Raw genomic sequence first — 13,738 nt, 5'->3', positions numbered from 1 at the left:
GTCTGAGTTCATAGTAAATCTGTTCAAAATCAGCATTAACTGCTACTTGTGGGCTCTAAATAATAAATGAAATTTTACAAACATTTGTAACCCTACAAACATATTCATACTGCATCAAAGTTTAGTTAAGCTTTATGAATCCAATTAAAAAGACATCTAGCTTGGAATCAGTTTCAACTGCTCTTTAATTTTCATTGCATTGCAGATAAACCATAAGTCTTGAATCAAGTCTTATATGTTATGAAAGTGAAAATTTTTTCAACATAACACTCATGTACATACCTCTTCTAGCCATTTTAAGAATTTTTGTCCCTCTTCGCTTTCTAGACAGTTTAATAGTAGATGTTTATTGTATTTAGCTATAGCTGTAACTCTAGCTATATATGGTGAAAACTTCTCCAGATTCGTGGTTCCAAAATCTTGAGGTAGTGGTAAGGGTTCACTGCAACAATGCCATCCCTTAAAAAGAGTATAAAAAGCATTCTAAACACATTCATAATCTTAAGAAATACATATGTGACATAAATAATAAAAAAATAAAAATGCAATTTATTTAAAGATAATTCCATTACAAACAATAAAGTAGGAGGAACCATTTTTGCTAGGAAAGCAAAATTTTTGACAGTCCTATAAACCAGCTAGTCAGTGGTCAAACCTCTTGCCAGTGATCTTTAATTCAATATTCATACCCAATTATAGCTTTTCAGATTTAGGGTAATTTATTTAAGATAATCGAAATCGACCAAGCTGGTCGGTATTTTTGGAGTTGGCTCCAACCAGAATAGCTACCACTCATTCTAACATTAAATAATACCCCAGTCCATATGTTAGTGTTTACATGTACCTCATCATTTTCACACAGTATATTAACAGAAAATTTCTGTCTGTAAAAGTCATCATCATCTACTAGTTCACTTTTACGTTTCTTTATCTTCTGATTGTCAGTACTTTCTTTTTTCTTATCTTTATCTTTCTTATCTTTATCTTTCTTATCTTTATCATTGTTGTCTTCTGTTTCTTCTGCTGAAAAAATCATTCAGAACAATTAAAAAATATCAAACTTTAGTTGTATATTTTGCCTCTATGTGTTAATGATGCTAAAAAAATAAAATGGGCAATCTGATGCTGGATACAATGAAGAAAAGTTTGTCAGTTTGTCTGTCTATCCATCTAAAAAATATCCCCTCTGACATGCATTGCAGCATCACTGACAAGGGAAGACAAACACCATAGAAATAACGTACCTTCCTGAGTTTTATGTTTCATAAAATCTGTTACAAATAATCTAGGATAGGGTGAGGTATCTTGTTTTTCAGCATAATGCATGATTTGTCGTAGAAATTTTCTTTGTGCCAACTCCAGCAATTCCTGAAACAAGAATAGATCTAGGAATTTAAAATCCAAATAAGTCAACGGAAAAATTGTCAAAAAATCATTTTCAACAATAGCTGCTACTCTGCCGCCTGACAATTACAACAAGTGGCTCTTACCATGTGATGATGAAAAATATTATAAGCTTTTAGTCCTATTACTTGGTATTTAGGTGAAAGTGGTTGAAAAAACAACATAATCAAAATAACGAAAGCACAGGCCAAGGGGAAGATATTTAGGGTAATTGATATATATAATTTACACTCAAAGTTCAAAGGGTTAATGTTGAAATACCTGGAAAGACAAGTCTTTTTGTTGAGTTACAGCATTATTCTCTACTTTTTTCTCCTCAGCTTTTTCTTCAGGCATATAACTCTTAACTATTTCTAGTAGCTTATTATAGGCTGTTTCACTTTTCTCTTGAAAACTGACAATTGGACAATCTAATGATAGTATACCAATCTAAATATAAAAAGAAAATTAATTGTATGAGGCTTTGATTCCTTTTAATACAGATAAATAATATAGGATAGTATCCCTTTAAAAATCATATACAAGTAGGCATATTGTACTAAAAATAAGACTTATACAAGTACTTATATTCCAAAAGTAAGACAAATACAAGCAGGCATTACTAAAAATATTACAAATACAAGTACATATACTCCAAAAGTAAAACAAATACAAGTAGGCATTACTAAAAATAAGACAAATACAAGTACATATGTACCAAAAGTAAGACAAATACAAGTAGGCATTACTAAAAATAAGACAAATACAAGTACATATGTACCAAAAGTAAGACAAATACAAGTAGACATTACTAAAAATAAGACAAATACAAGTACATATATATCAAAAGTAAGACAAATACAAGTAGGCATTACTAAAAATAAGACAAATACAAGTACATATATATCAAAAGTAAGATATTAGATAGTTTTGGCATTAAAAAATTAACTGCTGGATATCGTTACTTAAAACTTTCAGATGCCTAATGAGACACTTTCGGTGTATAGTTTTCACAAATTTGAGCAAATTAATTTTTTTGACCTACAAAAAAAAAACGGAATGCCCCTTTAAGTGATGAGATGCTAATTCTACCAGGGATTCAAACAGGAATAAAGTATTCAAAAGGAAGATTTTCTTCTCTATATCAGAACATATTACCATTATTAATTTAACATGTAAATTATAAAATAAAATACCTCTGAAGCTCTCCATTTACTACCAGTACCAACTACAGCCAATACAATAGGCAGCTTTAATGTATTGACAGCATAGCGGAACTCATATTGACAATTTGGGGAACTGGAGTATTCATCTGATACACAGGCTACCATTATTTTAGCATTGATTAATCCTTCAGCTATATCATCAAATAAACCATTCTACAAAACAAAAAAATTTTTTTGAAGCATGGATATACTTATTGGGATACAGATCTAAATGCTTTGTTGTAAGTTAGTACATTTGCCGTCTGTAAATCATATTCAATAGAATTTTCAATGAACAATTAATACCATTTTAACCAATAAATAGGGCATTCTCAGCCTTGAAAATATTACAAAATATGAGCAAACATGCAGCTGTTAATGGTAATAATTCAAAGTTCCCTAACAATTGGATTCTAACACTTACATTTCCAGTTCTTTCTACATCTAGCCAACATTTGATCTTCTTTTGTTCTAGATATACTTTAATACTTCTAGGATCTGTCACTCCTACTGCTCCTTCAACTTGTCTAAAATATAACAGAGTTACTGTGCAACCCAATCGGGGGTCATATTTTGGTTTATCGTCTATATTACATACCGGTGGTGTCTGCATTATGCCATCTCCAACCTTTTTCCAAAACAAGGGTGCACATTATATACAGGTAAATGGATTTTTCCAGATTTTGATGGGATAAGGAAGGGGTGCGCATTATACACACTTGCGTATTATATTCGGAAATATACAGTATTTCTAATGTGTTTCTCTTTAGCAGGTAGACCTTGAATTTGTGACAGGCATAAAAAATATTCATAATGTCACATGATATTCAAACCAGCCAATCCATACGCTTGTATAAGTCATTTTGTATTGTTTTGTATATATGTTCACTGGCACAAATTAATAGTACAAGCACCATTCTCGAAAGAAAAAGGTTACTTCATTGGGCTCTTTTCTTGTATCACGCAATGATTATATGCAAAAGCATGCAACCAATCAGAGCTCTGGATATCAGGGCTCTCTTGATATCTTACCTTGATCCTTTGGACACAGCTTCTATTGAGTTCTGCCAACTATAGCTGATAAAACATGGAGGTAGTGATGGCATTTCTATTGTTTTATTCAATCTATGAGAAATTGTTTTTATTAACTCAGGAAATTTATGTTTATATCTGTCTTTATTTCTCATATCAACAAATACCTACAATAAATATTATAGATTATTAGCGATGTGCAAGTCAGAGTTTGGAATATCCATAATTTCTAACACTGGCATCATTGAGATGCTATCTTGGTGGTTGAGAAGATCCAAACATAACTTGTTTATATTTTGAATGATGAATGCTTAATTCCCTTCATGCCTGCTTCATAGATATTATCAGCTTTGATATTTAATATATGCATTGTGAGAAACATATTGCTATACGCTAAGTGATCATTTTTTGAGCATGAGTTAAATTAGATGTGGTCTGAGATAAAAAAAAAAATGTACAGTCTAATACATACCTCATCAACAAGTAGTATACCAAGTTTACTTTGTTTCCATTCTAAACCACTACCCATAGCTATTATTATTATTGGTTTATGTAGAGTCAATCTGGCATATTTAAATAAATTACAGCAGGTTTCATCTTTCACGTAATTATTAGATATAAAGGCTACAAATACTGAAGAATCTATCAAAGCTCTAGCCATTTCATCCACTGTATATTTACTAGCATCTTCTTTATACCAACTGAAATATATGACAATTTGATTAAAGGGGTAGTAAAAACGTTTTCTAAATTTTTCATTTGTATTGAGGACACTGATAGCATCAATTTGCACCATTCCAATTTTCAGTCAGACGTCTGTGGCTCTTGCTATTCCACTAAAAGTAAGGGTTTGTTTATGTCACTTTCACTAAAGCTGCTATTGATATATATAAGAACCTGTGTAATAGTGACATAAAATGTATAGTTTAAGACTATTTACATATATTCAAGACTCAAATCAATCCCCAATTATGGGGCATGTGTCCCTTTAACTCCTATATCATATAATAATAACTAGTTATGTGAACACTCTGAAAGGAATCCTCAGATCTATTTATTTGTGGCCTTGGCCAGTTTTTTTAATACTAAAGTATACAACAGTGTGCTTTAAATATATAAGCCATGAAATAGCATTATACTTACCATTTATAACCCTTGTTCTGTAGATCATTAACAATAGTTTTACATGGTACAGAATCTGCAGGATTTCTTATATCTTCAGCACAGTATGACATAAATAAATCTAAAAATAAAAAATGTTATCATTAAACCTAGTAACCATAGAAACTAAAGTACATCAAAGTTCAATTTTAGCCGTTTTGCGTTGCATCGCAATTTGTGAGTCAAAAATGACCACTTTTGCGATTAATTTTTTTCTATGATTAGCAAAAATTAGATTTTAGTAGGCCAGTAGCATCCAAAACATATAAGAAGTAAGAGTTTTCTAACAAATAACAAAAAAATTAAGTAACTGAGCAAATTGTGACAAACCTGTTGTTAGTTCTTTCTTCAACTCTTTTAAGCCTCTAACAGCCTGTACTAGATGTAGGTCATAGTCTGTATTAGAATCTGGTGGCAACATGGCTGAAATAACATCACAAGGTAAAAATATCATTTTCACAATGTGCGACGACATAAAAAAAAAGGAAAAAAAAACATGAATTCTTACACATTTTTTGAGTATCTGAGACACATAGTTGCAGCATGAGATGAGCTCTAGATCATTAAATACAAACCGAAAGTCTCCCTATTGCCTTGCCTTCTTGCGTCATTTCAGTGAGTTTGCTTACTTACACCATTAGACCTAGTTTGGGAAACTAGCTATCCTGATGAAGACTATCAATCCCAAACGTGTCAGTAACATGAGATGATCTCTCATCAATTCCATATTTTTCAAAATTAAATTGCCACTTGCCGAAGATAGGAATCCATGATTGAATTATTACCTTGTAAATCTATGATAGATATTGTATGAAAATATTTCAAACATTGTAAAAATGGTGCTCGAAGTTCAGTAGCTCTTCTTATAGTTGATGCAGCAAATAAATGTGGATCTTTCAAAACCTATAAAAATAACAGGTTAACTTATAGCATAACTTAGGGATTCTAAAGAGGTTTTCTAAAATTTGTATGTTTATCGTGGACACTGATAGCATCAATTTGCACCATTCAAATTTTCAATCAGATTACTGTGGTTCCTGCAATTCCACTACAACTAAGTGTTTGATGCATTTGTCTGTATTTGAAATTGTACCCCTACTTTGTTTCTGAGAAATTTCAAAATATAACTTTTATATTTTTTTTTGTCCCAAATTTTTATTTGCACGAAATCAATTCAATTTTTCAAATGTTTCTTCAGAGGAATCTCCTTAGAACATCCATGGCAGACTTGCGCATGTGCTTCATTTGAAATCTCAATCCTGAAGGTTGTCCATCCTGAAATCAGTTTGCCCCTCCATGAAGTCAGTTTGCCCCTTCATGAAGTCATTATTCCCACTATTTGTACCTATAGTTCAAGGAAGCTTGTGCTGCCACCAATGTACAGCGACCAGGAAGCGAGTAAAAAAAAATATATGGGCAACAACTTCAAATTTGACTGTGATATAGTAATGGGCAACTTACTAATTTTTGACAATCAGGACATGGCAAAAAGAAATCATAAGTTACACCTTGAAAGGATTCAGCTATTAAACCTTCAAATACTTCATGTACTAAAAATAGCACATTCTCTGGTCTGGCACCTTGAGCTTTCACCACTAACTCTGAATCCCTATTTAGATGAGACAAAACAGAAAAGTGATTCATCTGTATGAAACCAATATGATCCAGTCAGTGATGTTCTTTAAAAAGTTGAAAATAACTCAGTACTAAAGCAAAATCACAACCAGCCATTATATATATTGAATCAGTCATGACTCAATCATAAAGAGGTTTTTGAGACTTTTTTCAATGTATATTGGGGACACTGATAGCATCAATTTGCACCATCGGAAGATCCTAATTTTCAGTCATACTGTGGTTCCTGTAATTCCACTAAAACTCAGCATTATTGCACAGGTCCATCATAAAAAGTCAAAAAAAGAAATTATAAGTCCATACTTGACTTGTTTGATCAAACAAATATGTTCATTTTTCTTTAAGAATGATCCTCTCTTCCAGATGTAGGCACTGTCTGAAAACTGGTGTAATCTAACCTAAAATTTCAAGAAAATAAAATTGAAAAGAACTTTTTGTCTCTGTGTCTAACATGGTCAATGGAGAATATGGGAAAACATGGTGGAAAAGTACTAAAATTAATGCATATTAACCCTATAAAAGGAAATTGTTATCGAATGTTTCTTTACCTGTCCTCTGTTAAACAGGCCGGCTGGTAAATAGTCAAACTTATACACCATTTTAGTCTCTTTCAATGAAGAATTCTTTTCAATATCTGGCCAATCAATCTGAAGTATATTTGACTCTTCAATATCCAACAATTATTACTTGCAATCATAAGCGACTGGTGATCACTATGGTGTGAGTTCATAGTCCAAATGTAATGTTTTTATATGATGCAAATACATTGACAGCTTTGATGGCCAAACTATGAATTTACAGCTTTGATGGCTAAACTATGAATTTACAGCTTTGATGGCTAAACTATGAATTTACAGTCTTGATGGCTAAACTATGAATTTACAGCTTTGATGGCTAAACTATGAATTGACAGCCTTGACCAGGATCACTTAAATAAAACTAAAACACACTGCCCTGTCACCTACAAATTGTCTTTCTTGAGAATATTGAAATGCTGGTATAACAAAGATCAAAAAAAAAGTTCAAAATCAAATCTTACATCTGGTTCTTTCTCAGGGAGTAAACAAGGTATAATATTTAATGGTTTATCTGTTAGTCTGAATGTTAAATCAAACTCCTCTGTTAGTCTCAATAACCACCAATGTAAATCTTCAGGATATTTCTTCCAAACTTTACCAATATCAGCATGTCTTAAACGTCCATCCTATAGATAAAATATCATACAAGATTCAATCTCATGCAATTAAGATCATGATGTTGCTTTGAAATTAACTGAGAGCACAATTTCAATAGTACTAATAAGCACATTGAAATGTATAATTTGCACATTTTAATGTATAATCTGCACATTCTAATACATAATCAACATATTTTAATATATAATATACATATTTTAATGTATAAATTACACATTTTACTTTATAATATACACATTTTAATGTATAATTTACACATTTTAATATATAATAAGCACATCTTAATGTATAATTTACACACTGTAAAGTATATTTTACACATTTTAATATAATAAGCACATCGTAATGTACAATCTACACATTTCAATGTATAATTTACACATTTTAATATATATTATACACATTCTAATGTATAATTTACACATTTTAAAATATAACATACATATTTTAATATATAATATACACATTTCAAAGAAAAAATTACACATCTAATGTACGTTTACACAATATTTTATGCACAATTTTCATCTAACTGTACCTTGATAGCTGAGTCTTTAACAGATACAATACATGCCATAACATCAACAATCCATTGTGGACTGATTACTACATGACCTTTTAAAAATTCATTTTGAAAATATTGTAATGAACCTAATTCATGGAGAAACTGTACTGCTTGGGACACCTGAAATAAATATTTTCCAAATACATGTTATGAAAAAGATTGAGAAAAATTCGTCACCCATATTACCCCTTTTGAAATAAATATGATATAGCCCACACGTCAACTTCTGTTCTGTCATAGAACTAACATATACCGTATATTTCTGAATATAATGCACAGTTTTTTATCCCAAAATGGGCCCCTTACAGAAGAGGTGCGCACTAAGCACTGAAATAAATTTGAGTTTATACAGTATACAATATGTTTTTTTTTTATCAAAACAACATTTCAGAGCAAGCATTTGTCTTGTATTTGCTAGATTTATAACCAATACAAATTCGAATGAGTTTATGGTTATTATAACAAACTTCTGGACAAATATTACAAATTGAAATCATTACCTCAGATTTGTCAAAAATTCCTGATATATTGGCTCTCTTCTCTAGTTCACTATAGGTAATAACACATTTCTCTTGTATTCTGCACAATCAGAATGGTAATTTATAATCATACAATATTGAAAACCATTTCCAAATAAATTCCAATTTTTCATTCTTAAAAAATTGCAGTCTAATGTTTCAATATGAACATCTAATGTAAGTAAAAAGTAACCCATAATTTATGAAAAAAAAGATAATTTTTTTTCTGTTAAGATCCTGTCTTGCATCTTGCAGGTAATCCTTTGCCACCCATTTACAGCTGGGTTGACTGGAATATAATAACGTATTTAAGATCACCAGACTTTTGCAAGCAGACCAAGATTAGAAACCACAACCACTATTTTTTGGATACAAGTGATCAAAATGGCACCAAAATACAAATACTCTAACTAAACAACCATTATCAAAATTCAAAAATAAAAGCTAAAAACTTACTCTTGTAAGGACTGTTCTAATCCTAACCAAACACCAGGTATTTTCTCACCCATATACTGTTGTGTTAATGTTTCTTCTACTAAATTAGTCTTTAATTCATCAATACCCTAAATAGCAATCAAATAGTATCTTTATATTAGTATTCTGATGAAGTTTGTGACAGATGTCATCCAAATGACAGAAAAACTTGAACCTAGGTAAGACAGTCAGAGAGTTTTAACCAAAGTGGTCTATATATTTACTACAAAATATTTAGAAAGATGGATAATTTTGCAATTCACATATGGAATCCATGATGGACCATTTATAAGCCAAATAATCTTAGCCCATGTCAAAAATAAAAACAATAATTAAAGTAATTATGGATCTGGGTTTGCCAAATACTTACTTTGGCAAACTATAGGCCTTCATTGTATGAAACAAATGAATTCTTGTACAAAATAACAAGTCCGTTTTGTATACAAAAAGACATCTTAAGACCTAACACTATACATACTGGCTAAAGTATTACTTATGAATACTTATTCATGAAGAATTTTAATCACATAACATTTTGACTGACAGCTAGAATGTGATTCTTAGTAAAATAACTTCTTAACCACAAAAAGTCCATGTTTTCTTTAGCACTTTTTCAGACAAAAATTTGAGGTTTTATTGGAAATCTTACCTTGCCAGTATGTGATGATATATAATGAAAACCTGCTATTTGAGGATATCTCTCTAACATATTTTTTGTAGGTAATTCAACTTTGGAGACCTAGATTAACAAACAAAGCTCAGTTTGTACTTAAGAAATCTGGCTGTAATTTCTGAGCTTCAATGTAGCATGCCGAGGCATCCCCAGCCTTCTGGAACTAGGAGTACAAATAGGGGGCAAACTGATAGATGGAGTGACAACTTTGCAACTTTTTAATGCAAAAGCAAATTTGCATAAGCCTCACAAATTCGGGGTTTTTCCCAGAAATTTTTTGAAAAATAAAATTGATTTGGTGTATACTGATACAATTTTGGAAGCAAGAACACATAAAAATCATTTTCAAAATTTTTTAGAAATGAAATGGGGGTATGAATAATTTTTCTGAGGGGCAAGGGGGGAGGGGAGAACATATAACCTCCAAGGCATCTGTTATAAAGAATAAAAATTACCCACCTGATCTACATGAGTACCCACAATAAATATAGGAGCTTTAGGTGCATGGACTGATATAGAACTTAACCAGAAATCAAGACCAGCATGCTCATGACCTAATCTGATATTCCACAGTAATAAATACACAGCTCTATCAGACAGAAAGAATTGATGTGTATTATAATATACTGTCTGACCAGCGAAATCCCATACACTAAATGTTAACTCTCCTTCTTGTGTTTTAACCTTCCATGGACAAATATCAATACCTGTACAGACAAAAACATCAATTTGCGTTTATCAACTATATAATGTAGTACACTGATATCATCATTTTGCACCATTCCATTTTTCAATCGGACGTCTGTAGTTCCTGTAATTCCACTAAAACTAAGTGTTTCATGATGTCATTAATTGCAAAGTCCTTATGTGAGTCCATTAGTGGAATTGCAGGAACCACAGACATCTGATATCAAATTGGAATGGTGCAAATCAGTGTCCCTGATACACATAAAAAAATTTAGAAAACCTTTTTACAATCCCTTTAATTAGGTAGATTCTTTTTGTAAAAAGATCAGGATTTTCATTAAGGTCTGTGTGACTCTACCTTCTATTTTCTATTGTATTGATAACCCTGTACTGTCTATTTGCACCTTCATAGTTCTGAATTGTTTTCCTCAAGTACTATGAATGACAAAAATTAAACTTACCATCTGTTATATCTTCTCCTACTGTTAACTTAGTTTTATTTTCATTACTTAATAATGCTTTCACCAAACTACAAATAACATAGGAAAAAACTCACCATAATGCCAAGGGCCTTATCATGATGAAATCAAGGATTAATATAACTTTGATTTACTGAGATATCATTTATTTTGGCTTGCACCAAATCTCTCGGATTTGTCCTCAGATATGAATTCCTGGCAGATGTAAATGTATAGAATTCTATCCTTTTCCAAAATATTTTTCTTGCTCATTAAAATACTTTAAAATAAATTCTAATTTTATTGGCTAGCCTGCACTATCTTATTACAACTGAGCTCTCACGAATATAGATGATTTCACCATAACCAAATCAAAAGATACAAACCCCGAACCTTGGAATTACAGGTAAGCAAGCAACCATCTTACTCACTGAGCCACGGTGGCTGTTAAAAGAGAAAATATGTTGATGATCAAGACTATAGACACTAATTTAAACCAGTACCTTGTCTTACCAGCTCCACCCAAACCAACTAACATCAATTTAGTCCTCATACATTCTGATGATCCACTCAGCAACCGTTTTAAATAGGCTATGGTGGTGGCAAATCCTTTAGCTCTTATTTCTTTAGGAGGTGTTTTTAACATAGGACAATCTTCTATGTCTAAACCTTTTCAAGAAAAAAAAATAAAAGATAAAAACTTAGGTTGATGAGGACCAATTGGTCCTTGGCCAAACCTCTTGGCATTGATCATAAAAAAAATCATATATACTCAATTGCAAAAGAAAAAAAATGAATTGAATTTTTACAGACTGATTTTCTTTGACATACACAGCTCGGAGGCCTTACAGAGATATGTCATTCTTGGACATTTCAATGGCAATGTCAGACGTGTCTGGCAAATGAAGTCAAATCAACACTCCTTCTATATACACATTTTAAAAAAAATTATTTTATATCACAGAGAAAAGGAAGCTAAGGATATTTTTTATTTCCCCCAAAAACCTGAGACATTTTTTGCTTTATTTCTTTATTTAATCCTTAATAAAAGTAAATGCAACTTACGTTTCAGCTGTAGATTAGCTAACTGAGCTGGTAATGACAGGAGATTAGGATTATTACCAACATGTAAGACTGTTAATTCTGTTAATCTATCTATTTCTTCAGGTACCGATATTATACCATGATAACGGAAACCAAGATATGATAACTTTGGTAATTCTAGTAATTCTGGTGGAAATCCACTTGGCATGTCATCATCTGTAAAAAAAAAAAAACTGCTGAAAATTGTTGAAAAGTAGAAACAGGGACATCATCTTTGCCTTCTTTGGAGAGGGTGTTTCCTTTGCATCAACCGCCAGTAGATCTCTAGCACTTTTTGAAGCAGATCCAGTCAGTTTCCTTGACCCAAGTTTCTTCACCCAAGATGAGTGATGGACCCCCCCCCCCCGTCTCATCGTATAACATTACCTGGAGGTTCCATTCCTTTATAACCAAATCTAGGAAATATATTAAACATAACGGCATTTAATTTTCCTAATTCTTTCTGGTCTAATGTACCATTAGTGTCTTCATCAAAAAACTTGAAAATTGAAAGTTTGTCCTGAAAATTCCAATATCAACATCAAATCGGATTGGTTTAAAAAGGTTGATCAATCGATAAAATATGTCTGACTCAGGTAGAGAAGCGAATTTGATGGCTGATGTAAATAATCAGCCTGAAATATTTAGCATTTTGGATGCCAGTGATTTGTACAGGCCGTAAACTATTTGAGCGTGTTTTAAATTCGCCCCAAACGGGATGCCCTCTATGCATCAATTTAAAAAAAAGATAAATTCAATGATTGAAGTCTATCAATGACCACTTCTTTCATCTGGAAACTGATCACATTGTTGCAAATCACATGAAAAAAATTTCCCATTTTTGAAGACAATGATTCTTCTTTATCATAATGCATTGGATCAAACTTAATTTTTTTTATTATTCTTGATTTAACAGTGATATTTACCTGATCATGCCCTTCTAACCACTCTAACAGACCATTCTGAGACAGATGTTCTTCAAAATGTTCTTTAGAAACTATACCATTTACTTTAGCTTTAAACCAAGGCACGCCATTTAGAAATAATTCTGTCAGGTTCTTAAGTTGACTAAAACTCTTGGGTAATGATGTGAAACAGTTACCATTAAGATTCAACTTATCTAAGTGGACGAGGTTACCAAAATCATCTGGTAACTCTTTCAGTAGCATGTTACTGGCATAGAATCGGTAGAGATTAGTTAATTTCGTTACTACAGGAGGGATGACTTTCATTTTGTTTCCAGTAATATCCAATCTTTCTAGCAATTTACAGGCGGCCATTTCCTCTGGTAGGGTGGTCAATAAGTTATAACCAATATTGAAGGCCAGCAGTCTTTTACATTGTTCAATGTTGGTTGGAATTTCTTTCAGATGGTTTCTATGGATATCAATATCTGCTAAACATGGCAGACGCGTAAAAAATTCTTCAGGTAAGCTTTCAATTTTGTTGTTGGCTAGATGAATGGATTTCAGGTAATAAGAATTTGATTTGAACAAATTTATAGGCACTTCTGTCAGTTCACCATTGACTTGCCAACAACTTTCGTGAGCTTCACACATATATATTTTGTCATCTGAAAACATCACAGTCACAGCTTTTAAACCAGAATTTGATAAATTCTGCTCCACAAGTTCTCCCAGATCCTGAAATAAGACAACAAAGCACTTC

At 31.9% G+C, this 13,738-nt stretch overlaps 1 protein-coding gene across 1 annotated transcript; it reads right to left on the bottom strand.

Moving 5' to 3' along the window:
* Window positions 1–12,068: 12,068 nt before the first annotated feature.
* Window positions 12,069–13,536, bottom strand: LOTGIDRAFT_55346 (hypothetical protein; the record flags this gene model as incomplete). Its single annotated transcript, XM_009047724.1, has 2 exons — window positions 12,069–12,217; window positions 13,146–13,536. Coding segments are annotated over 2 exons (540 nt in total), but the record flags the coding sequence as incomplete, so codon positions are not given.
* Between the last annotated feature and the right edge of the window lie 202 nt (window positions 13,537–13,738).

Source organism: Lottia gigantea, assembly GCF_000327385.1.
Source record: "Lottia gigantea unplaced genomic scaffold LOTGIsca_116, whole genome shotgun sequence".
NCBI classification, from domain to species: domain Eukaryota; kingdom Metazoa; phylum Mollusca; class Gastropoda; family Lottiidae; genus Lottia; species Lottia gigantea.
The sequence above is the reverse complement of the archived record's forward strand: the minus strand, read 5'-3'. Positions and strand labels throughout refer to the sequence as shown.